Source organism: Cyprinodon tularosa, unplaced genomic scaffold (genome assembly GCF_016077235.1).
Source record: "Cyprinodon tularosa strain WSP-4 unplaced genomic scaffold, ASM1607723v1 ctg3, whole genome shotgun sequence".
Lineage (NCBI taxonomy): Eukaryota > Metazoa > Chordata > Actinopteri > Cyprinodontiformes > Cyprinodontidae > Cyprinodon > Cyprinodon tularosa.
The window spans coordinates 2,748,107-2,773,540 of record NW_024039007.1 but is presented as its reverse complement, the minus strand read 5'-3'; the positions used below and the strand labels follow the sequence as shown (position 1 = coordinate 2,773,540).

The following is a 25,434-nucleotide window of genomic DNA, read 5'->3' as shown; positions in this document are numbered from 1 at the left end:
TATTTTTCTATATCTATGACGTTGCTGCTCTACCATGCTGTTTGTTTAACTAGAGCTATTGTGTAACCTGCAGCACAGTTCATACCAGAACTTTTCTAAAATCTTTGTATCAACTTTTAGGGTTTTTTTTCTCTGCTTTTATTTTTTCATTTCATAAGTTTAAGGCGAATTCATAGATTCATAAAGGCAAGACTATAACCCACATATCTAATTTGATGTTACGAACGTCTTAGAAGCAACAGCAAGGATGCGCTTGACGTTAGTTTGCCTTGTTAAGGTACTGTAATATCTGTTTCTGCAAGCTGTGAGTGTGAGACTATGTGTTTAATATGAAACAGATGTTGCACAGTCATGGACCAAAGTATAAGGAGGAGGGAATTCAGGGACACATCCTATTGGCTGATAGAGGAGGATGGGAATTTGCAGAGGAAAAAAAGAATACATGCAAAACTTTCTTTAGTCTTCCAAAGAGATATCCGCTAGATCTATAGAGCTATGGCAAACAAAAACAAGGTGAAGCAAGAAAACCTAAAATGCATGGAGGAAGAATTATTTGTTTTGCTATATTTTCTCAACCTTCTATATTTCTTTTTTGTTTTCTTTTAGCCTATACTTCATGGATACTTCAGAAGCTCCTGCTCCTGGAGGGTCCGGATTGGTGAGCCGTACTTCAGTACTCTGCTTATTTCTTTTACAGATTATGGACGTTAACAAAATAACTTTGAACTTTTTTTTTCTGAACAGCTTTTGCTCTTAAGGGTATTGAATATGACCAGGTTGCAGTCAACCTAATCAAAGATGGAGGTCAGCAGGTACAGTATTAACATTTCCTGTTCATTTGTGATAGCAAAAAACAAACAAATCCAATTTGATTTTATTCCATAATTCAATTTATTGAAAGAACTACTGTACACATCTTTTTATTCCTGCAATAAGCATATTTTTTTAGCATATTGTTAGTTATTTTTATCAGTTTTTTTTTGTGTTGGTTTTTTGACCTCTAAATTTAATGAAATTAATGAGCTTTTGGGTTTGTTTTTACTTTAAGTTCTTATGAGTGTCTAGAATTTTCAGTTTAGTAATCTACAGTTTTCCTAGCCTGATAAACCGGACTAAATGAAAGATTGGTGGGTGGGGCTAGTTTACTAGGCTACAATTTTCCATGTACCTATTAAATATATTGGGTCCCAAAATCTGAAAACTATCAGATGAGCAGTCTAAATGTCCACTCATTGTTAGGGGCCATAAGCAGCCCCGTAACCAGCATTGAGAACACAGAGGTCATGTCCTTGGTATTTTCCCCTTTTTTTTAATTTATTTATTTTTTTTAACTCAGAGAAATGTCAAACTATATGATGAAAATTGTTCTGACTTCGATTGGTGTAAAGATCAGCATGCATTCTCATTGGTTAGGAAAAAAATAAAAGTCCCCAATATTATTGCAAGTCATTTGATTCATTTCGTGGGCCATGCACATGCATAGTGATGATGGTGACAATAATAGTAGTATTAATAATAATTCAATAATAACAACAACAACAATAATAATATAGTATAATGATGATTATAATAATAATAACTCTCACTCACTAAAATACTCTAATTTTGCGAGTTTTGGATTTTTTTTTATAATAAACATGTTCATATTTACCTCCTTGATGAGCTTTAAAGTCACCATATTATGATGTGTTTTTGTCAAGTAAGATTTATCACAATATTTGATTGACCTTGGTAATTCCAAAATCCTGGTTACGGCCCATAAGACTGAAGAGGGTGTATGCACTCCTAAAGGTCCCAGAGATGTTTGCTTTTTTAAATCTGAGGTTTAAATAACAAATACAATTTTTTTTTGTGTTCAGAAATGTTATTTTTCACAAGAAGTGAAGAGCAGGACTCCTTGGAAATCTTAATGGGGTCATCGTTTTGAAGCAATTATGGGAACAATGCCCTTGTAACATTTCTGAACAATCACACCATAGGTGTTTGATATCACACAAACATAAGGGGTTCTTGGCAAAGATGAGTGGAAAAATCTCCCAAAACCCAGAACAAAATAAAAAAAAAAAAATCTTATATTGTTTGGAAACAAACTTGTGGTGAACTATTATATGCCTATTATTTTACATGGTGGAGAATTTGTCATGCCATGGGCCCATTTTACTTCTAAAGGTATTGGATTTAACAAAATACATAAAATATTATATTTATCAGAAACACAAAACAAATGTGGTTCAGCTGTCTTTACATTCACTTTCTTCCTTGCTATCACAGTTCCTAGAGAGGCACTTTAGAACATTAACATACTGTATGAAAAATACAGCACATTATTTAGAGATACAGATCTGTAAGTGAAACATACTGAAACTTTACACTAAATGTATAGTAATGCATTTAAATATGTAAGCACATGCTTTTTTGCTGGGAAAATGTTTCTTGTATTTATTCATTTTTTTCAGCTTTTTAAATTAGAAAATATTTTGCAAAAATGTTTAGCCAACCTGATTTTAATGAATGACTAAATCTGATTGCATGTCTCTGTCCACCTCAGCTTACAGAGCAATACAAAACATTAAACCCCATGCAACAAGTTCCTGCAGTGGAAGTTGATGGCATTACTCTGTCTCAGTCAGTAAGTTTGAGTTTATTCATCCCAGATCATGAGCACATACAGTGCCCTACAAATGTCTTCACACCGCTGGAAGATTTTTTTTCAGTTTTGACATACAAATGTCTGTGTATTTTGGGGGGGGATTTTATGTCATAGAGCATCACTAAACGAGCAATACTTTGAGGAGGAACAACAAAGTTTGCGTTTAGACTTTCATCTACAAGTGTTGATATGTATGGCTTTGCAGACTCGTATTTAACTGCATTTACAGATTCAAGTGTTTTGGGGACCTACATGTCTCTACACAACTCTACACATTTTAAGAGAAATATCTAAAAAAAAAATGCCTTAATCTGAAGATCAGTTTTTAAGACTTGTCACACTTATTTTTTAAATTTATTTGGACGTCTTAGTCATAAATATGTTTTAATTTAAAGAGTTTATTGTAGCTCTGGTTCTATGGTCAGGGCTGATTCCTAAAAGTAAAAAAAAAAATGAAAATAACCTGTGAGAAGTCTAGCATGGCATGTTTCAAATGAACTAAGGTGGCATCATCATGAGCAATCCTTCAACATGCTTGTTTTGCTCTTCTAGCTTGCTGTGATTCAGTACATTGACGAGACCAGACCGGGACCCCGTCTTCTTCCTGCAGACCCAAAGGCACGCGCCCACGTTCGGATGATAAGTGACCTCATTGCCTCTGGGATACAGCCTGTGCAGGTAGCTATAAAACCAAAATATATTTCTACTTTGACCGTCCTAAAAAAATTAAGTAATTTCAGTTTAATTTCAGAACTTATACGTACTGCAGAAGATCGGAGCGGAGAAGGTACCATGGGCACAGCACTTCATTAACCGTGGTTTTCAAGGTTAGGGGAAGACATTATCCATCCTTACTGTAGTAGAAAAGCTCATGCACTGTGTGTTTTTTTCACTGGGGTTTGTGTGAACTTTACAATCTCTCAGCTCTAGAGCCTATTCTGAAGCAAACATCAGGAAAATACTGTGTAGGTGATGAGGTAAGAAAACACCTATTAGACCGTAAGTAAACTCCATAAAATGCAGCCAAGGATTAACATTTTGGTGATTTATTTTAGATTTCCATGGCAGACATTTGTCTGGTCCCACAAGTCTACAATGCAGAGAGGTGCGTATTTTAGCATTTCCCTTTAAAGTGTTCGGCTTGGATATCAAGATAAAGGGCCTTCAAGAAGCATTCTTACCCCTTAAACTTTTCCAATTTCTGCCACGCAACATTAAACGAACTTCAACATATTTAATAGATATTTCATGTATAGTATATAGTCATTAGGTGGAAGAAAATTGATACATGATTTTCTCTGGTACCGTTCAGTTTTTGTCGTTACAATGTCACAAGTACAGAGCAACAAAATGAAATCTGTGCCTTTAACCCATCCTGTTAGGGAGCAGTGCGCTGCCATTGTGCGGTGCCCGGGGAGCAGTATGGGGTTAACGGTCTTTGCTCAGGGACCAAGGGTGAAAGTTTGTGAGAGTGGTGCTTGAAATCGGAACCTCCAGGATTCCAGGTGCAATGCCCTAACCTCTAGGCCGCCACTCCCCAATTTAAACCTGGGTTAGATTTAGTGTTGCGCCGATACCATTTTTTGGCCACGATACCGATACCCGATACCTGGCACCTGGCTGTGCAGTATCGGCCGATACCGATACCATAATAATGTAAAATAATTGCCATCATGGCTTTGTCAAGCTGCTGCCTACCTTTGTGAAGCAGGAAAAAATCTAATACAAAGTGAATCCAGTTGAACTTTTTATTGCCTACCAGGAGTGGGTGACAACAGTTGAATAAACTTATGGCTCTCAAAATGGTATCGGTGCCCTATTTGTTGGTACTCGCCGATACCACCATTTTAGGGCAGTATCGGGGCCCCGTCCGATACTGGTATCGGTGCAACACTAGTTAGATTATCAGAGAGCATCTTAAGCTTTGAGCATTTCAGATAACTGTTCACTCCTCTGGATATGGAAACTTTTACCCAACTGCAAATCTACAGAGAAATGGCTGTCAACCATAAGCGCAGGTAGGCACCCCAGAAAAGCAATGTTCAAATTTCAATGAAACCCTAATGGGGGATTTACTAGAAATATAGAGAAAGGTGCTCTGGTCCCAAAAGATCTTAATTTAACTTCTCTGCCTACACGACTGTGAGCACAAGCTTTGAAAACTGCTTTTCCCAGATACTCCCCATGTGGTTGAACACAGCATGAGCCATTTTCCAAAAAACTTCCATGTTTATGCAGTAGTTGGTGTTGGTGCTTTTCATTGAACCCCTTATGAAATCCTTTCAGAATTGATCTGCTGAACTGCTAATTTAACAATCTTTTTTCCTTAAAGGTTTAAAGTGGATGTAAGCCAGTATCCAACCATCAAAAGGTTAAATGAGACTTTGCTCGAGGTTGAAGCTTTCAAACTGAGCCATCCATCTCGCCAGCCGGACACACCTGCAGATCTTCGAGCATGAAATGTCAGTGTGGCACATGTACTGTGTAATACTGCTTTAAAAAAAATGTTTTATTGAACCCATTAAATAGCAGTGAAACTTTCAAAACATTCTGTCATTAATTTGTAGAAAATCAGTTTTTCCAAAATACACAACATGGAATAAAAAATCTATAAAACATGCAAATTGTACATTTGTTATTCAAAGTAGAGCACCTAAGTGCATACATCTTATTACTGGTGAACAGTTTATACTAACACTTTAATTTACAACCAGTACAAAGCAAACAAAAGTTCACTTTTTCTTTCACATAATTTTTTTGGATCATTTGTCTCTAGTTATTTCCACTGGACATTTTATTGTGTCGTCATAGAAGGAACCAGAGCAGTCAGAACCACCAAAGACCACTACTGTGCACTTGATATTTCTGTTTTCATCCCGCTCCGTTTGTAAATGTATCATGCTGTGTCCTGCACGGGGCTTGGTGCAAAGCATGGGGCATGCCACTGAGCTCCACATACAGGTGTCTAAATATGGAAAACAAAGCATCTTCGTTTTAAAACATGAGATCACAAATCGGCTTTTTTTGTTTTTAAACAAAAAAAAAAAAACAAAAAAAAAAGCATATTGTTGGTACTTTACCAACACTCACCTGTGTTGAAGACATGTACATCCTGCAGAGCTCCAATTGCACTGCAACCTCCACTGATCAAAATCCTGTTATCCGACACTGGAACTGCTGCATGAAATCTGATTTACAAGGGAGAGGGTTTTATCAGCATATCCAGCCACTTTATTTTCAGCTTGGTTTAATTGGATTATTTAAGAGATCAAAACATGTGTGTGTGTATATATATATATATATATATATATATATATATATATATATATATATATATATATATATATATATACACAGTGAGGGAAAATATTCAAGTAAGTTCTCCGACTTATAAATCCTGGAGGGGTTTGAAAATGTCATTGTAGGTGCATGTCCACTGTGAGAGACGCAATCAAAAAAACAAAATACAGAAATCACAATATATGATTTTTTTTTTTTTTTACCATTTATTTGTATGATACAGCTGCAAATAACCCATCTCTCAGCCAGAATTCTGACCCTCAAAGACCCGTTAGTCCCCCTTCAACATGTCCACCTCCTTTCAATTTATTCTCCTAATTTAGATGCACTTGTTTGAGGTTGTTAACTACATAAAGACCCCTGTCAACCCTGTACAATCAGTAAGAATCCAACTACTATCATAGCCAAGACCAAAGAGCTGTCCAAAGACACTAGAGACAAAATTGTACACCGCCACAAGGCTGGAAAGGGCTACGGGGAAATTGCCAAGCAGATAGATAAATAAGGTCCTCTGTTAGAGTAATCATTAAAAAATGAAAGAAGCTAAACATCACTGTCAATCTCCCTTGGACTGGGGCTCCATGCAAAATCTCACCTCGTGGGGTCTCAATGATCTTAAGCTGAGAAATCAGTCCAGAACTACAAGGGAGGAGCTGGTCAATGACCTGAAAAGAGCTAGGGCCACGTTTCCAAGGTTACTGTTGGTAATACACGGAAGGTTCCCCAATTAAACCAGCACATGTCAAGGCCCGTCTGAAGTTTGCCAATGAACATTTGGATGATCCAGAGGAGTCATGGGAGAAAGTGGTCAGATCAGACCAAAATAGAACTTTTTGGTCATAATTCCACTAACCGTGTTTGGAGGAAGAAGAATGATGAGTGCCATCCCAAGAAAACATTCCCTGCAGTGAAGCATGGGGGTGGTACCATCATGTCTTGGGAGTGTTTTTCTGCACATGGGACATGGCGACTGCACTGAAATAAGGAGAGGATGACCGGGGCCATGTACTGTAGATATCTTGGGTAATGACCTCAGTTAGAGCATTGAAGATGGATTGAAGCTGGTTCTTCGTGACCATGATTTTTTTTATTTTTTTTTATTTAAGATTAAGTCAGACCCCTCCATTATTTTTAAGTGTGCCAATGTGCAAAATAGTAGGATGTTCAAATATTTATTTTCCTCACTGTGTGAGTGTATATATATATATATATATATATATATATATATATATATATAAATAAATAAATAAATAAATAAAACAGGAACCAGATGGCTTCGTCAATGACATTTATCAAGGTTGATTTGTTCTGTACTCACCCCCGAGGCAGCGGTGCCATGTTGACATTTTTCACAGCTGTGTACTCCATCAGTCCTTTAACGAAAGAGAAAAATCCAAACATCAGAGCAAACTGGGGCAAAAAAATATTTAAAGAAGGCATCAAATCAGTCCCCTTACCCAGATCTAAAATATGAATATCATTCAAGTAGGCAACAGTCTTCTGTCCTCCAAAAATGAATAGCTTCTTTTCAAGAAGAGTAGCTGAGTGCCTGAAGAATATGTGCTCAGTATTCCCATGTATGTGAAGCATGTTTACAATATTTTTTACAATTAAATCTTGCAAAGCAGACTGACCCAAAGCGAGGAAGAGGCTTGTCCCCCTCCACAATGGGCTGGTACCAGAGCTCATATTCTGGGCTGAAGATGTAGAGACTGTTGCTGCAGAACTTGTCTCGCAGTGAATGGCTTGGCTGAACTCCTCCGAAGACATAAAGCTCCTTCTGGTAGAAAACCGCTGAATGGTACAACAAATTAGGCACATCCCCTTTAGCCTTGAGATGGAAATGAACAAAACAACAAAAAAAACAGAGCGGTGTACTTAGAGTATACGCTTAAAAAAACACACACACATTGACGACATTCATTTTGATTAAATTAAAGTTAAACTGAACTCACCAACAATGTTGGCAATGTTAAACATTCTGAGAATCAACCAAAGTTTTTATATAATTCTTAATCAAGCATAGCATGCAATTACAGAGTTCCTTGTAATTATAAATATTAAACATCATTTTACATTTAACAATGCAAATGAGTGTTTTTAAAACAGTTTGGCTTCAAATTATTTACAAAAAGCACCACATCATAAAGCCAACAGACCTTTAAACACATTTTAACATTGAACGCTGTACAAAACCTTTGATAGAAGACTTTAAAGTAGATGAAAATAAATACCTTTGGTATAAAACTATCAAGCTTTAAAAAAAAAAAAATACAAATTAGTGCACAATGATCCGTTTACTTTTATGACAGCAACTCTTAAAGGGAATCATGGAGAAAAATTAGCTTTTCTCATATGTTTTTACAGAATAATACACCTGAATTAGTCCCTTTCAGAACTACTAATTCTTCTAACAAACCTACAGTGACAAGTCTCCATTTCCAGGTCACTGTATTAAGGATGTACAGCTCGCTGTAGCGCTGACCATCCCTCAGGCCACCGTACACAAAGACTGACTTAGATTCTGGGTCAAAGGTTGCTGTGTGTCCTCTGGCACATGGAGGCATGGGTCCAGAAGAAGAAGAGTTCATTGGGAACCAGAAATCGTTGTCTGAAACAAATGTAAAAATAATGCAAGACAAAAAAGCCTTAAGCAATGTCTGGATTAGCGCTACGCGTGTACAATTTTTTGTTCTTCTGAGACTTTGTGGTCAGAAAATGTTTTACATAAGTATTTTTTGTTGTGAATAAAATGTTTTTCAGATATATCTTTTATACATATATTGTTTAGATTTACTTATATGGTTCTAAACCTTTTATAGAATAGAAAATCACTTTATTTCCCCACAATGGGGAAATTCTGTTGTTTACAGAGGCAAAAAGATTATAGAAAGAAATGGTCACACAAATGTGAACCTTAGAAAAATGTATAAGAATAACATGATAGTGAAGAGTTAAAGATAAAAAATAAAATACTGTACTGTAAAGAGTTTTAACAATATAAAAACTGTGCATCTGGAGAATAAATAACCAATATACAGCTATGGACATTTTTGCAGTAATTAATATTTGAAAATAGCAACATCAGAGGTGCGCAAAATAACAGCAGCATGTTATTTAATTGACTAAGGTTTATATCATTACATTTGCTTTTATTTATTCATTCCTCTGGTGGTTGTCACTGACCCAACTCAAACTTCCACAAGGAGTCCTTGCAGTAGTTCTGATCCGATGTTTCTCCTCCGATGAGGACAGCCGTATCTGGGTCACTCAAACACATGGCGTGGCTCCAACGCTTTGATGGACGTGCTGAAACTAATCACGGCCGGCGTGAACACAGTTTCTGGGGACATAGATGTGTTTTCAGAGGCCATTAAGGTTTGTTATACCGACCTTCCCTGCTTTCATTTTTAATCTGTGCAGTTATTTCCTCCGGGATGTGCATCCTGAACAGTTTCCTTTTCTTGGGGGTGGAAGCTTTGTCCGTATCCTCTATGAGACTGTTCATATCCTCTGAGCACCAGGTCAGGCAGGCTCTCTGACTAGTGACCTTACGCCTGGGTGTCTTATCCTATCAGTTGCACGGAACACATTAGTTTTATTTAACCATTAACAGTAATAATGCCAACAAGCTCACCGTAGGCCAAGCTGCAGGGTGGCGAGGTTCACTGGTGTCAACTTGATTCACTTGGATCTCAGAATAGCAAACACTGTTACTTACATGTGAAGTCTCTGAGATTATCTGCAAAGATTTGGATGAGATCAAGAGTTGTGGATTTAAAAACAAAGATAAAACCCTACTTGTCTCACCGTTTCATTTTCAGCAATTTCCGGTAAAGTGCTGGAGAGCTCAGTCGTACTGTGATGTCCTGACATAAGGCATTTCCTCTGAGCCATAGGGGTGCTGCTAAGAACACTAAGGTCATCCTGGGACAAAAACAGAATTAGCAATGCATAATATCAAACTACCAGTTCTCATTTTGTTTTCTAAAAGCCGGATTGTGTTAACATTTTGCTTTTGGTTAATTATTTTCCCTTTTTTTGTTTGTTTAAGAATTGGCAGCCTTTATCGATTAAAAAAAGAACTAAAATGCCTTCATTCTTGCCATTTAAGGTCAAGGATATTGCTTCAGTTTAGGCAACAGTTTGAGACCGCTTTTTTCTTTTTAAACCAGCTTTACAGCTTCACTATTATGTGTTACAGAATAAATAAAATGATGTTTTATTGGTCAAGATTGTGGGCACAAACAAGGAATTTGATTTCCATTATAAATGCTCATTTAGAGGAAATAAGGCTATATGGCTGAAAAAAGGTTTCATGATATAAGCCTTTCATATCAGCCATGTCAATAATTATTGATTAGTTTTTGTTTACCTAAAGCCCAAGTTTAAACAGTATCCCAATCATTTTAAAATAAGTCAGCCCTACTACCAAGCAGAGGCGAAGCTAGATGGGGGGCCAGGGGTGGCCATGGTGACCCTTAGCCAATCATTGGCATCTCTATGGCCACCCCTACCATTTATTTATCTCTAATACAGATGGTGGCAACAGTAATAATCTCAAGTAGAAATTTCAAAACCTTTAAATTTTTCATATTTTGACAATTACTTAACAAAAACAATGTGGTTTATTATGCACATCAATATACCAACATTATATAAGTACAGAATTCAAGCAGAAATAGATTTAGTGTTTTATGGGGTAAAGAGAAATTATGTGTCTTTGCAGGTCATCTAGGAGTCTTCAGTAAAATCATAAATAACTATTTTAATAAAAACTTAAATGATCAATTTATGTAGATATTAGTACTTGTAAATATCAATTTTATGCAGAATGATTATTGATAAAGTAGGTAGGTAATGACAATGGAAAAGATGTTCACCCAAACCTCAAACCTGAAAGAATTTTATCCACTATACCTTTTATCTAGAAAGCAGGGATGTTTGAATATATATTTTGTCTATTTGTTAGCAAAGGCTGTTGGAAAGTATAGATTGTCTTTATTTAGAAAATATGGATGTTTTGCCCGTTAATTTGCCTCTTGGAACAGCGTAGATTGACCGTAAGGTTTTGGTGCCCATCTACTTTCGGCCAACCCTCAGTGTACATTGGTTATTGCCTGGCCACCCTTATTAAATTTTGTTTTTGAAGTTCCGGGAGTCTCCCTGATATAGATAGTTGTTCACAGATGCCCGCGAGTCGGATAAATTATCCCGGATTTTACACTCTGCGAGGTGGTGTTTTTTTAATGCGAGAGAGCGGGTAGTACAATAATTTGTGCATCATGTGCGGATTAGAACTACTGCGTTTGCACAGACAAGAGAGAGCGGGGTGTGAGGAGGAGGTTGCTGGTGAAACCTGTGCAGTACTGTCCAAAGCAATGCTCTGTTCAACCCGCGTTCCAGGCGACCGGTGGTCACAGAGCTGATTGGATCAGTCCGATAAGTTTCTCTGGGTTACTCTCTGGCAGTCACCTAGTTACCACTCAAAGCTGTGCATCCTGTCAAACAGCAGAGGTTGAATCCTCGAGTAAAAAACAAAAATATAGGACTAATTTTACAGCAGAATATACTAAAGTAAATCCACATCTAGTGAGGGTGAGGAGCAGTGCCGGATCTAGACAAAATTTACCAGGGGACCAGGAGGGGGGCAGTATGTTTACAAGGGGGCAAAGAAAAGCATGAAATAAAAAACAGGGCAAGGGATTCAAATATATTAAGAGAGCTGAATGAAGTGAAATTTCTTTTCAATTAGGTTCAATAGAAATTCTACTTCGTATGAGGTCAATAGACATTTATAATTTAGGAATTTTACATATTTTTGACTTAATTTGCTATAAAATTTTAATTAGAACTCAAGAAAAACTGATAAATTCATCTGTAAAAAATTTAGGATTTTTTTATTTGTTGTGAAAATAAAACATTTGGCAGATGAAAACTGGGATCCTATCTCAGTACAACTGAAGCTATCACCTTATTGTTTTTGAATAATTAGTAAAACAGAATTTGTAAATAAAAAGAATGAAGTAGTTCCAAAGGTTCTATCAGTAACAATGTGTGTTCCAGCGCATATCATCATTAGAATTTCTGGCCCCCGTTGGCCCCTGTCTAGGACCGGCCATGGTGAGGAATGATGACACCGTGGCGAGGTGCACTGTATGCTGAAGTCCCATGAAAAACAGAAAGCACAACCGATGTTCAAGGCTACAAGATTGAAAGTATTGAAAATTAAAAATAAAAGACCAATACTGTTCTGTTTTGTGTTTAAGAAATTACTGTTATAAATAAACAGTTGTTGAAAAGTTGCAGGCCTTAAGTGTGTCAGTTAGTATATGTCAGTGAAATAAAAACCTTCCTCTTAAAATGAGACTGTATTTATCTTTGCACAGCTTTCCTCTGCATGTTTTAAGTGAGGGATGAGGGGGTCCTACCTCTCCACAGACCCTCAGCAGTATCTTTCCATAAACTCCTCTCCTGCCTCTCTCTGCAGCCTCGGCGATGATGTCATCACTCCACTCACCTTCCCAGGTCAAGCACCTGTGAGGAATGAAGAGACCTGAGCATTTTCTCCAGAGACCACTAATTTAATCTTTCAACCACCTTTATTGTACTTTATCTGCGGGGACAGAGTCCCTATGTTCTGTGTCTGGACACCAACCACCACCTCGGCTGACAACGCCGCGTCTTTTCCCAACCATTCTCCGAAACCGAAGATGAGCAGCTGTTTGGGAAGAGGCAGCGGGATGTGGACCTGGAAGCACCTTCGGTTGGATTTGCTGCATTAAATTCGAGAGTTAAAATGTAAAAAGAAGAAAATAATCATGCGGGCTTATAAAAACAAATATAACGGATACCTAATAAACTGTCGGGGAGCGTCACGTAGGGACCAGAGGAGGTAAAAGTTCAATTTTCCCATTTTGTCTGGATGATATGGAAGTTTAAACAGCGGAGGGAAAACGTGGAGCTGCGCTGAGCGGCGTCTGCAGAAGAGCGCACGTGAGACCGAAGATCAATTAATACGGAATGGCGCACGGAAATTTAAATATTAACGACGGATTAAATCTGTTAGTATTTGAGGAAATCAACCCTGATGGATTGTATCATTGAAATACAAATGGATGGCTATTAAATCATATATTAACAATTAAGTTACATAGTTGCTCAAAGTTTCTCAATATATGGAGGACCAATCCTGCCATAATTAGAAATAAATACAGAAATACAGTGAGACATAAATGTATATATCTCTTTTAATTGTCTTCATTGTTTTTTGCCTTTGTAATAATTTCCTTATTTATTGTCCTAAATCTTCTTTATTTATAATCTTTATTTATGTATTTATTACTTATTTCTTTAAGTATTTTTTTTTTTGTTCATGCATGTTATATATTTTTGTCTGGTTTATTCTTCCTTTGTATTTTTATTTATTTTATTTTTTTTACCCTATTTATTTCTTCAATGCTTTTTATTTCTGCCTGTCATTTTTACATTTCTTTATGCATTTCTGCCTTATTATGTAAATGAGGAGGGGTGTATCCTAGAGCAAGCATCCCCAACCTCGGTCCTCGAGGCCCACTGTCCTGCAGGTTTTAGAGGTTTCCCTTCTTTAGCACAGCTGATTATAATGATTGCAGTAGACCAAAAGCCTGATAATGGGTTGGTGCTGGAGCAAGGAAACCTCTAAAACCTGCAGGACAGCGGCCCTCGAGGACCGAGGTTGGGGATGCCTCTCCTAGAAGGTCAACTTCTGCCCATTGGTTGGTTAGCAACCAGCGGCCACAGTCCCAACAAACATGCAATTGACAAGTGTTAAAAAATATGGTGTTAGTAGACTTTCTTCAAAGACTCTTAATAGAGTTATATTATACAAATATAACTCTGAGGTGTCACATGTTAGTAGTTAAAATTGAGTACTAAAAAATAGTGTTGCAAAATAAATCTTGAGGTTTTAAAATTGAAAATATAACTCTGATGCTACAGGTACTGAACAAAGCTGAGGAAAACTTTACTCTCCATTTTGCTCTCATACAGACCTGTTTACCCAGCATGTTTGCATGTTTTCAATACAAAAACAAGGCTTCGTTGGGCTACTGTATAAAACCCCAAACTCAACCCTATACATGTAATTTTGAATTGAAAAATACTCTTGGATGGGAAGCGAAACGTCTTCAAACTTGGAAACAAAGTCCAGTCTTTTTTTTTTATTATTATTATTATCTTTCCATTTTGGAAACTTGTTTGCTTCGTTACAAAAATTATACATTTTTTTCACCAAGTGAGAAGTTTATTTATCTTAAACTTTAAATTCTATAGAAATGTATTTCCAGTATTTAGTATTATGCAAACTTACTGTGAAACAAAATGTGTGACACATTAATACAGAAGGTCTATTTCACAGGTAACAAGCTTGAATCATTTTTGTAAATAAAAAAGAAACTTTCCAATTTACAGTGCTTTAGAAAATGTATTTTCTTGTCTTATTTTTTGTTTATTTTAAGGGTTTTCCATCAGAACAAGAGTAAAGACTTCTCTCACTGGAGTCCATTTTCAACTAAAGAAACATCACCATTATTACATCTCATACAGCCAAGGCTAAATATCAGAAATGCACACCATGTCATCCCTGGTTAGGAAAGCAGAATATGCTTATGAATTATAGATTTCTTAAGGTTTAGTTTAAAAGAGATGTGATTTTTGTATTGCAACATGTATAGCCCTTTATAAAAGTGTGGTTTTTTAATGCTTTAGTCCTCGGGATAGGCAAAGAAAAAGTCAAATTAACAGCTTGTGTTTGATTAAACCCGTGAGGTCAGCTGTAGTTTAATGAGCAGGTCAACTTCATGGTTTGTGTGAAGTCTAGATTTTTTTTGCAAAGACACCAGAGAATAACAAACCAGTCTGTCTTTGACTTTAATCCATGAGTCTCTGATGCAACACTGGTTCAAAACGTTCATCCCAGATCTTGCTGCCCGATTCTGAGTTATCTACGGTCTGCTGAAGTACACTATATTGCCAAAAGTATTTGCTCACCTGCCTTGACTCACATATGAGCTTAAGTGACATCCCGTTCCTAATCCATAGGGTTCAATATGACGTCGGTCCACCCTTTGCAGCTAGAACAGCTTCAACTCTTCTGGGAAGGCTGTCCACAAGGTTTAGGAGTGTGTTTATGGGAATTTTTGACCATTCTTCCAGAAGCGCATTTGTGAGGTCGCACACTGATGTTGGACGAGAAGGCCTGGCTCTCAGTCTCCGCTCTAATTCATCCCAAAGGTGTTCTATCGGGTTGAGGTCAGGACTCTGTGCAGGCCAGTCAAGTTCATCCACACCAGACTCTGTCATCCATGTCTTTATGGACCTTGCTTTGTGCACTGGTGCACAGTCATGTTGGAAGAGGAAGGGGCCAGCTCCAAACTGTTCCCACAAAGTTGGGAGCATGGAATTGTCCAAAATGTCTTGGTATGCTGAAGCATTCAGAGTTCCTTTCACTGGAACTAAGGGGCCAAGCCCAGCTCCTGAAAAACAACCTCACACCATAATCCCCCCTCCACCAAACTTTACACTTGGCACAATGCAGTCAGACAAGTACCGTTCTCCTGGCAACCGCCAAACCCAGACCCGTCCATCAGATTGCCAGATGGAGAAGCGCGATTCGTCACTCCAGAGAACGCGTCTCCACTGCTCTAGAGTCCAGTGGCGGCGTGCTTTACACCACCGCATCCGACGCTTTGCATTGCACTTGGTGATGTATGGCTTGGATGCAGCTGCTCGACCATGGAAACCCATTCCATGAAGCTCTCTGCGCACTGTTCTTGAGCTAATCTGAAGGCCACATGAAGTTTGGAGGTCTGTAGTGATTGACTCTGCAGAAAGTTGGCGACCTCTTCGCACTATGCGCGTCAGCATCCGCTGACCCCGCTCCGTCAGTTTACGTGGCCTACCACTTCGTGGCTGAGTTGCTGTCGTTCCCAAACACTTCCATTTTCTTATAATACAGCTGACAGTTGACTGTGGAATATTTAGGAGCGAGGAAATTTCACGACTGGATTTGTTGCACAGGTGGCATCCTATCACAGTTCCACGCTGGAATTCACTGAGCTCCTGAGAGCGACCCATTCTTTCACAAATGTTTGTAAAAACAGTCTGCATGCCTAGGTGCTTGAATTTATACACCTGTGGCCATGGAAGTGATTGGAACACCTGATTCCAATAATTTGGATGGGTGAGCAAATACTTTTGGCAATATAGTGTACTTATGAGCAGCATTTGGCCACACAATTTAGCAGCAGTCTAAGCGACCTGAGAATAAAGAATTATTACTTCCTTTGTTTTAGTTGACATAAAATTGGCATTGTAACACTTCTGCTTATTTTTATCACATTACTATTAATATGTGAAGATCTAAAGTAACCCCAACAGCTTAATTTCAGTCACTTGCTGGTTTAAAGCTAGATTTAACATTTTAACCAGGAGTTAACCGATTTAAACACAAATGTATTCCTTGGAGTTCTGCTTTTCTAGAAATAAAATATTCCCAAAATAACTTGGCCCTCTGACAAAAAGGAAGATCCCCAAAGATGGGTAACTATACTTATGGAAAGTCAGGGGCAATAATTTCCATTAAGTGTTTCCAGAAAGCATCAGAGATTATTACAAGAAATAGCTGAGAAGGGTTTTATTCAGAATGAACAGTCTGTTTTTAGTCATGGTGCATCATCAGTCTAACTTAAATCTTTGGATCGTTAACCTACTGCACTCAGGGTTATATAAATTTTTTTTTAATTTACAGTACCTCATTTTGGTTGCATCCAAAGGTTTTCTAAGAGATTAGTGCATCCTACTGAAATATTCTTTAGTTTTGTGTTTCATGCTTTGTTTTTGCATTTCATATATATATATATTTCATATATATAAAACAATTTCATATATATAACAATGTATTTATGGTACTGCACAGCAGGATAAACAAGGGAGCACTGGAGCTAAGCAAGTTAGCACCTCCCAGTAACAACTTAGACAACTTTTGTCATTTTATACACACAGAGTGTATACAAAACTACATTTCGTTTAGTACAGCTTTTAAGACAGTAAATAAACATTTCCATTCCATAAAGTGCAGCAGTGATTAAATGTAAACAGTGTGGGAGAAAAAGCATGGTGCAAAAAATGCATTGATATGGAAGTTCAGAGCCTTAAATATACATTGTGCAAATATGCAGTATTTTTGGTTTGGTGTTGTCAGTGTGATGCAGAGTTTGCGACATGATTTTGAGGTTGTTGTTTTTTTATTTTTTTAACAGTTCAGCAGTCTGACAGCAGTGGGGAAGCAACTGTTGCAGAATCTGATGGACGTGCATTGAATGCTGCAAAGCCTCTTCTCAGAGGGCAGCAGGGAGAACAGTCCATGGTGGGGGTTTGAGGGATCATTTATAATGTTACGGGCTCAGGACACACGGTGCTGGAATGTAATGGTTTTTGTTTTTGGACAGAAGAAAAGCCCTGATGATCCTTTCTGCAGTTCTCTGAACTCTTCTCACTTTCCTCCAGTCTGCGGCGCTGCAGCCCCCACACCATATAGTGAGACAGCTGATCAGAACGCTCTCTATGGTGCTTCTGTAGAAGGTCGGGAGGATGGGTGGGGGCAGGTGGGCTCTTCTCAACCTCGGCAAGTCTATTAGGAAGTCTATTAGGGGTGTATTGAAGCCCAGCTGTTCCAGTTTTCCTATCTGATGCTGTGGGATGATGGTGTTGAAAGCTGAGCTGAAGACCAGATACAGCGTCCGCATGTGGGTGTTATTCTCCTCCAGGTGTGCCAGGCTCAGGTGAAGAGTAGAGGAGATTGCATTTTTTTTGTCCAGGCCTGTTTGATGAGTTTAATTTTTTTTTTTTTTTTATAATTCTGTTGAAGCAGGTTGAAAAGCAATTTCCATCTTTCATTTGTTTATTTTTCATAGATTTTTTATTATTTTAGTCAGATTCAAGTTATTTCTGTGGCCATTGTGCTTCATAAAATGGGGGCTACCAACAATTACAGCGATGTGTGTAAATCAGTGCTACTGAACCTTTTGACCACCAACAGCAGGGTAAAGTGTCTAACCCAAGGCCAAAACAATAGACAGATGGCTTGATCTGGTACCCTGCCAGTTACAGGACGATCCCCACCTACCGAGCCGCCGTCGCTCAAAGATAAAGATGGTGTTTTTCTTTATTATTGCTTTCAACTGTGTAAACACAAAGCTTTTCATAATGCAGCACCACTCTGTCTCCCATTGGGCTATAAAGTCATCATTGTTTCAAGTATTTAACAAAGTAGTTTTACTAAACAAAAGAAACTTCAAACAAATGTATCTTTTTGCTTTTTAGAAACAAAGAGCCATCATAGAAAGCAGTTAATACTTTGGTACTCTGACTTATTGTGACTGGCCTTCTGGGAGCTCTCAAAATAAAACCAGGTTTCATCAGCACTGCTGTAACAATTACATCAATCCCCTAATGCTGCAATTTAATAGAAACACAAGGGAACCTACTGAGGAACCTGCTAATCCTGGCTCTGCTGTGAGACTGAGATGACAGCAAGCTAAACGAGCATATTTACACGACAATCATTTTGCATCTACAGCTTCTTTTATACCTTTCTCCCCTTCCGCACAATTAAATGACACAAAAAAATAGATAATCTCTTTATTGTGGAATATATAAATTTCAGGGAACGAACAGTACAGTTTAAAGTGAAGGTATGAGACAGCAAACAGCTTGAAAACGGTTGCTTTACATTGCATACGACATTAGCAGCCAGATCTGCGACATCTTTGGAAATATACGCATGACTGAGCATGAAAAGGATGGTCAAACACAGAGATTTAAAAAAAAGAAAAAAGAACAGCGATCTTCACTCAGAAAAACACATTTGGGCGAAACACTGCAACTGACCTCTACTTTAAAAACAGCTAATTAAAACGCTGGCAAAGCAAAGGTAAATATTGAATCTAGAGCGTTATTCGATAAGGGCTTTTATATGCGTCATAAAAACTGTGACTTTAGTATGTTCAACCTAAATCTCTTCGACACAACAGCTGCACCAGTAGAGGGAATGTAGATCACGTCCTGCATTTTTACATTAAACAATAAAATAAAAAGTTACACGACAAAGCTGAATGATTATCACAGCAAACATTGATGCAACAGAGCAAAAAAGGTGCACAGGGACGGATGGATGGGTGAAAAAGAATTTCTTCGGGGCACCGCTGATTAAGGACATGGTGCGGAGTAACACCCTCTGTGCAGGTTCTCCCTGATCGCTGCTACCATAGAAATGTAACAGGTAGACAATATATAGTTTATGACGGGCACTTGACCAAACAGCACAGTGCACACATATGGCACATGACATACGCAAGGCTTTTCTGATTATATTCCAACAGGACACTGACAGGGATGATGCACCGAAACCCATTTAACCGGACAAGGGAATATAAAATAGATGTGCCTGCATGTATTCCTTAAATTATTTGATATATTTTACCATGTTGGAAATCCCAAAAATAGTTCATTGTTCTCAAGGGTTATATTCTTCTGTAGGTTATACATTCGTAAGCAACAAAGCAGGTGTCTCAGGCACTGTAGTACACCCTGTAGTAGAGAGTTTTGTTCCTCCAGAGGGAGTAGGAGTTGTCGAACTTTAGGAGGTAAGTGCCTTCGCCTTGGAAGTCGTGGCTGCCGCCTTGGACGGACAAGTGGCTGTCCTGACGGTACACGGGCAGGATTTCGGTCAGGTTGGAGTTGGTGTGGCTTTTGGAGCCTTTCTCCACATCATCGTTGCTGAGAGGCCCTGAGATAGACATCGCATAAATCAAAAAGTTAGCATGCTGCGTCGCAGAAGAAGCAGTCAGCTAGTTGAAAGCATCTGCATGGGTGATAGTTTTTTTATCATTATCTTCACCGTTTTTCCTTCCCAACATAAAAAAATAAATAAATCTATTGTGTTAGCATCACTTATTATCTTAACTGAGGTAATTCTAAAACAAAAAAAACAAAAAAGAATCTAATTGGGAACCTCCCACAGCCTGGCAGAACCAGTGACTGTTATAGGGCTGAAACAGTTAATCGTGATTAATGGATTATTGAAATGATCGTCAACTAATTTAGAAATCGATTAATCGTTAGCTGGAGTGCAGAGGCTCTAAAACATAGCGTTAGCTGACAGAGCAACCCACTTAGAACAGTAAATATACCAAAATTGTAAAAAATAAATAGAAATGCAAACATTTTGCATTTAAGATAAAAATATTTTTCGTCTGTCAATATGCTCTATCCAGAACTCATGTGGAAAAGCTTTATTTTCAGTTGGTTTAATTTTCCTAAAAGCCTTTTTTAAGGAAGCTTGTGCTATTCGATTATCAAACGATTGATTGAAGAAAATTATAGACAGATTAATTGATTTGCAAAATAATCGTTAGTTGCTGCCTTAGACTTTTACCCAGAGAATTATGCAAAAGGAATTTTCATCAACCAACTTGGTTTACAAAAAAAACTGCAAAATTGTATTTTTCAAACTTCTAGACAAATTTTCAACGTGTTGTGGAACACGTTAAAAGGGAACGTGGTATTTTTCTGTAGGAAACGGTTGGATTAGAGCTGTGTGATATTAGGGAATCATGCAAGTGCAACATTTTTTTTTAAATATTAAAACGATGGTATCAGTTGATCAGTGGTGTAAATTAGTGTTGCACCGATACCAGTATCAGCTGGGGCCCTGATCCAGCACCAAAATGGTGGCATAGGCGAGTACCAACAAATAGGGCACCAATACCATTTTGCCTAAAATTTATTCAACTATTGTCACCCATTCCAGGTAGGCAATAAAAAATTCTACTGGATTTACTTTGTATTAATCTTTTTCCTGCTTCACAAAGGTAGGCAGCAGCTTGATAAAGCCATGATGGTGATTATTTTACATCCAAGTAGTATGCAGTTCTTCATATACACACTAATCAATTTCAAACAAATGGTATCGGCCAATATTGCACAGCCAGATATTGGGTATCGGGGCCAAAAAAATGGCATCGGCGCAACACTAGTGTAAATGGAAAAGTTGTAAAAGGAATTCAACTAGGGCTGCAACTAACGATTATTTTAAAAATCGATGAATCGGACGATTATTTTTTCGATTAATCGATGAATCGGACAAAAAATATTTTTTATATTAACCTCTTTATTCCAAAATAAACATTTTAGACAGAACAAACAAGCACACAAGTACAGGTTGCTCATTAACTGTACTGGTGCAATATGAAAAATAAATGTTTGTGTTAAAACTACGCAAACTTACATGAGAAATGTAGCTGTACATCCACAAAATATAGGCTACTTTGTTTCATAAAGCGCAAAAAAAGAGTTTTTTTAGACTAGAAGAGTTCTGCCTTTTAAGACAGGAAAGTATAGCAGTTAAAGTTGCTACTTGACAAAATACTTAACCATAGAGATAAAAAATAGCCCTGTGATTCAAATTATAAATTGTATTTGGAATAAAAATGCGAGAACTAGGGGTGCTAAAAAACACATCCTCTAAAGACTCCAATTTACATGGGAATGTGGCATATAATTAATTGACATATTACTGATCTTGCTGGATTTTATTCTGCTTTACTTCCATAAATTGCAGGATCTTCTTTACTTTATCTTTGCCAGAAGATTTAAACTTTAAAAGCCTTGCCCTCATAATTTGCAAGTTAATTTATTTATAAAGTAAATGTAAACGCTGCTTAAGCTAATTCAAATGAAATTAAAAGTAAAATAAGCAGCCAACGTTATCACTGTCTGTAACCTACTAACACGGTAAGGAAAGCATCAGATGAGCTACCTGAGAAACTAACGTTACGTTTCCCCACTTTAAAACCAAACAAACATGGTGGTTCCGTGCCATGTTAATTTCTTTTGACAAAAGTTGCATGTTATCACTTTTTTCACTTTACAAAGCGCAGGCTATTTTAATTATTGTGATCAATTTGCGCCGTCAATCCCGGTGCATGCGCGCTTCATTTGCAGTCTGGACGCTGAGGCTCTGACTGCAGCGCTGAGAGGGACTCCTGCTAGAAAACGCGGTTTGGGTGGGGGAGGCGCCCCACGGCAGAGTAGGAACGATACATGCTTTCACGTAAGAGTCTCCAAAAGCCGCCAGCGACACCGAAAAAAGTCGCCAGATTTGTCGCTAGTCGCTTTTTTGAAAAATAGTCGCTGGAGGGGTCTGAAAAGTCGCTGAGTTGGCAACACTGCACCTGCGGCGCTGGCTCGCTCTGCCGTTTTTTTTTTTCTTCCTCTTTCAGTCAAGAGGCAGTGATGACGGCGCGGCGGATGACGCATTAATCGCGCGACACAACTAATCGATGATGAAATTCGTTGCCAACGCTTTTAAAAGTCGATTTTTATCGATTTTATCGATTCGTTGTTGCAGCCCTAAATTCAACTTTAATTTGGAGGCTGTAGTTCTTTTTGTTTTCTTATATGACGCACATTAAGTCACCGAACAACTGATTTACAGTGGTTAACTGCTCATTTTAGGCAGATATAAGCTGATGAGAGTCGCTTTTCCCTTCAAAACAAAATGGCTGAGCGCTTATGGTGGGGCAGATAGTCTCTGCACAACTTGAAACTAGACAATCAAATCTAAGATAACGTGAGCTAACCCTTATAAATAATGAATTACACTTTATATTGTTCTTTTGTTTTTTTTCTCAGACCGATTTGATCAATTGCAGAAGATGCAGCAGAACTTAGCAAAGCTGCATAGAGTCACATTTTTATCTCCCATACTATCACACAGGTAAAAATAAATGTATGATAGTTCATGTTGGAAATGATGCAGGAGAAGTAATTCATTTTGACCCATATGTGGTGAATTCAGTAGAACTCATTAAAAGATGAGTTAATTTTTTTTTTTTTTATTCCTCTGTGCCTCCATTGTTAAAATGCTTCAAACATTACCTGCCATGGTTTTATGTTCAGCATCATAAACACAAAAATCTAGATCCTTAAATCAAGCTGACCTTCCAGCTCTTCCTCTTCTTCTTCGTCATCGCTCGACTCGCTGATGTGCACAGTGATGGACCTGCTGGTCACAGGGGTCCAGTCAAAATATATGCCAAAGCCAATGTCGTAGCCATCTGTGGCAAACTCCCAGCACACTTTCTTGGCCTCGGGGACAGTAGGGACGTGGACCGTCATGATGTCTCCTCGATACACTGTCACCACACTGTCCTTCTCAGATCGGAGCTTCGCCTTCAGCTCCTTCACTGCAGCAGATGTCCAAGTCGTAGGGGGCGGCAGGGGTGGCATCTGGGCTGCCTCTGGGTGGGAAAGAAAAGCACAGAACATCAGTTTAAGGAAAGAGTGACAGCTCTGCTTAAAAGCAGATTTTTGTTTGTTTGTTTGTTAAAACAAATGGGTTAGTAGGTATTATTTAATGCTTCTGTTAGGGGTTATTCCTGGAAGATTTACAATAGATTTTTACTTTATTCTCAGTAAGTTGGTATAAAATGGAGTAACGTCTGAGGTTTTTTCAGGAGGCAAAGAGAGCAGGACTTACAGCAGATACCAGAAAGGCTGAAAGAATTACAGCAAATTATGTGAGCTTTATTCCCTTCAGCTTTCAACCTTCGTGTTGTGGCACATGCTGGATTTGGGAATTTTAACAAATCTCAGAGGAACTGCGTACAGGTTTTATTTTCCGTTTAAAACAAAGTTAAAACTTTTGTTCCTCTCACACTGTAACGTGAACTCAAACTGCCAGCATTTTGGGTGCCGTATCAGTATATTATACCTCTAGTTTCTGCATTTCAAATAGGCCTCTCCTGTATTTCTAATGTGCAATAACAACAATTCAATAGGGATACAGTATGCAGCCCTGTCATCTTCTGAACGCATAGGTCTATTAGTGGATTAAAGCTTTGCTAAATCTATATTAGTGCTCTAATAAACAAGAGTCACCTGCTGTGTGAACACACACAGCAGGTTCTCACCTTTAATTTCAGCAGAGAGCGGACTGCTCCCAGTTTTGATGTTCTCCTTGCATCCTTCCCCCAGGGCCCCCTCAGTAGGAGCATCCTCATCACCCTAAAAGGGAACACGCATATGACACATTATAGAAAATAAACAACAACCTACTTCCAGGTTTTCCTTACTTCCTGACAGCTTTGCAGCAAACCTTTGAAAGCTGCTTGGCTTCATCCATGGTGGGTTGAATGCTGGACTGGGTGCTCTCCGACAGGTTTGTACTCTCCAGCCTGATGTAAAGGGATTCATAATAACCAAAAGGAAGAAAAAAAACAACAGAAAGCGGTGAAAGCACTGCAGGAGCTCTGAGCAACAGGTTACCTGCCCGGGGGTGTGCTGTCGCACTGCTTGGAGGTTACACCGGGGAAGGATGAAAAGGACAAGGCTGACAACCGAGACTGGAGCTCAGATGTAGCTTCTAATCTCTCCATGGCTGTCATGACAAGACAAACACCTCTGACTGCAGGGCTGGAAGAGAGGAGAGCCCGCCCCTCTGAGCCCGCACAGGGAGAGAGAGAGAGACACACACACTTTAAACGGGGTGGAAATAAAGGAAACTGAAATAAATCTGTTAACCGCAGTTAAACATCATCTTTCTTCGTCTAGATTCTGCTTTCCTTTGGTTGTTTGCTTTCCCCAGCTTCCATTTAGCAGACAGCTGGCTAGCCGTTAGCTAAACAGAGAGCAGATAAAGTGAAGCTGGTATTTCCTTACCTGACAGTCCGATTTAATGTCCTCCAATGAGCTCAGACCGTTAAGAAAGTGCTTCCATGTCCTCCCGATCTTGTGACAAGTGTCCCCGCGGCTGTGCTTCAGCTTTTCGGGGAAAAGAAACGGACGCAGATTCCTGTGACTTCCGGCTTTCCGAGCTTTGACGGAAAACTGCGAAGTTAAGAGCCGAAGGAAAGAGGAGACTTCTTCATCATCATCATCATCTCTGGAGAAAGCAGCGAACTAAAAAACTATTTCTAAGCTGCAGCGGATGAAAAATGGTTTTATTTATTAATTTGGTAGGAAAGCAAATTAACTTTCTTTATACTAAAAAGTATAAGTATGTTAAGGCCTGCATTTTAAACGTGTCATTCATATATATATATATATATATATATATATATATATATATATATATATATATATATATATATATATATATATATATATATATATATATATATATATATATATATATATATATATATATATATATTTAGACCAGAAACTCGTGTATCCTATAAATATTTACAAGGAAGAAGAATACTACTTAAAATTAATATGAACCAAAATCCTAAAATATAATTGAATAATAAACATTACACATAAAATCAGTATTAGTTTTTACTAATACTTTAGATCATTAAAGGCTAAAATAAGTTCCCAGTTATATTTTGAGGGTTTTAAATCAAGTACTGCCTCAAAATACAGATTAAAATAATTTT

General features: G+C 38.1%; 3 protein-coding genes across 4 annotated transcripts; 1 reads left to right on the top strand and 2 right to left on the bottom strand.

The window, feature by feature from the left end:
• The first annotated feature begins 52 nt into the window (after nt 1-52).
• Nucleotides 53-5,200, top strand: gstz1 (glutathione S-transferase zeta 1). Of its 2 annotated transcripts, none has more exons than XM_038291355.1 (9): nt 53-277; nt 607-658; nt 745-812; nt 2,549-2,629; nt 3,203-3,328; nt 3,402-3,477; nt 3,575-3,627; nt 3,706-3,755; nt 4,983-5,200. In XM_038291355.1, exons 1-9 carry the CDS (start codon nt 248-250, stop codon nt 5,107-5,109), a joined length of 663 nt encoding a protein of 220 aa, XP_038147283.1. In that variant the 5' UTR covers nt 53-247; the 3' UTR covers nt 5,110-5,200. The 2 variants fall into 2 exon arrangements, with proteins under 2 accessions (XP_038147283.1, XP_038147284.1); XM_038291356.1 differs by lacking the exon at nt 53-277 and adding an exon at nt 357-513.
• zgc:163014 (uncharacterized protein LOC100038766 homolog) lies at nt 4,984-12,987 on the bottom strand. Its single transcript, XM_038291354.1, has 13 exons — nt 12,805-12,987; nt 12,562-12,726; nt 12,382-12,487; nt 9,761-9,877; nt 9,588-9,692; nt 9,344-9,521; nt 9,137-9,265; nt 8,374-8,561; nt 7,585-7,781; nt 7,408-7,499; nt 7,269-7,323; nt 5,741-5,838; nt 4,984-5,615 (listed from the first exon to the last, which is right to left on the bottom strand). Exons 1-13 carry the CDS (start codon nt 12,864-12,866, stop codon nt 5,413-5,415), a joined length of 1,695 nt encoding a protein of 564 aa, XP_038147282.1. The 5' UTR covers nt 12,867-12,987; the 3' UTR covers nt 4,984-5,412.
• A 5,630-nt stretch (nt 12,988-18,617) lies between these two features.
• tmed8 (transmembrane p24 trafficking protein 8) lies at nt 18,618-24,883 on the bottom strand. The gene is made up of 6 exons (XM_038291533.1): nt 24,713-24,883; nt 24,320-24,491; nt 24,150-24,228; nt 23,965-24,058; nt 22,993-23,292; nt 18,618-19,778 (listed from the first exon to the last, which is right to left on the bottom strand). The coding sequence occupies exons 2-6, from the start codon at nt 24,436-24,438 to the stop codon at nt 19,561-19,563; spliced, it is 810 nt and encodes a 269-aa protein (XP_038147461.1). The 5' UTR covers nt 24,439-24,491; nt 24,713-24,883; the 3' UTR covers nt 18,618-19,560.
• Nucleotides 24,884-25,434: the final 551 nt, after the last annotated feature.

Coding starts and splice junctions, on each gene's coding strand:
- gstz1 (XM_038291355.1), top strand. CDS start 248: ATGCGCTTGACGTTAGTTTGCCTTGTTAAG. Junction 278..606: donor CGTTAGTTTGCCTTGTTAAG/GTACTGTAATAT, acceptor GTTTTCTTTTAG/CCTATACTTCATGGATACTT. Junction 3,329..3,401: donor CTGGGATACAGCCTGTGCAG/GTAGCTATAAAA, acceptor GTTTAATTTCAG/AACTTATACGTACTGCAGAA.
- zgc:163014 (XM_038291354.1), bottom strand. CDS start 12,866: ATGGGAAAATTGAACTTTTACCTCCTCTGGTCCCTACGTGACGCTCCC. Junction 12,727..12,804: donor GCTCCCCGACAGTTTATTAG/GTATCCGTTATA, acceptor AATTTAATGCAG/CAAATCCAACCGAAGGTGCT. Junction 9,878..12,381: donor TGCTGAGGGTCTGTGGAGAG/GTAGGACCCCCT, acceptor TTTTTGTCCCAG/GATGACCTTAGTGTTCTTAG.
- tmed8 (XM_038291533.1), bottom strand. CDS start 24,438: ATGACAGCCATGGAGAGATTAGAAGCTACATCTGAGCTCCAGTCTCGG. Junction 24,229..24,319: donor GACAGCACACCCCCGGGCAG/GTAACCTGTTGC, acceptor CCTTTACATCAG/GCTGGAGAGTACAAACCTGT. Junction 24,059..24,149: donor AAGCCAAGCAGCTTTCAAAG/GTTTGCTGCAAA, acceptor GTTCCCTTTTAG/GGTGATGAGGATGCTCCTAC.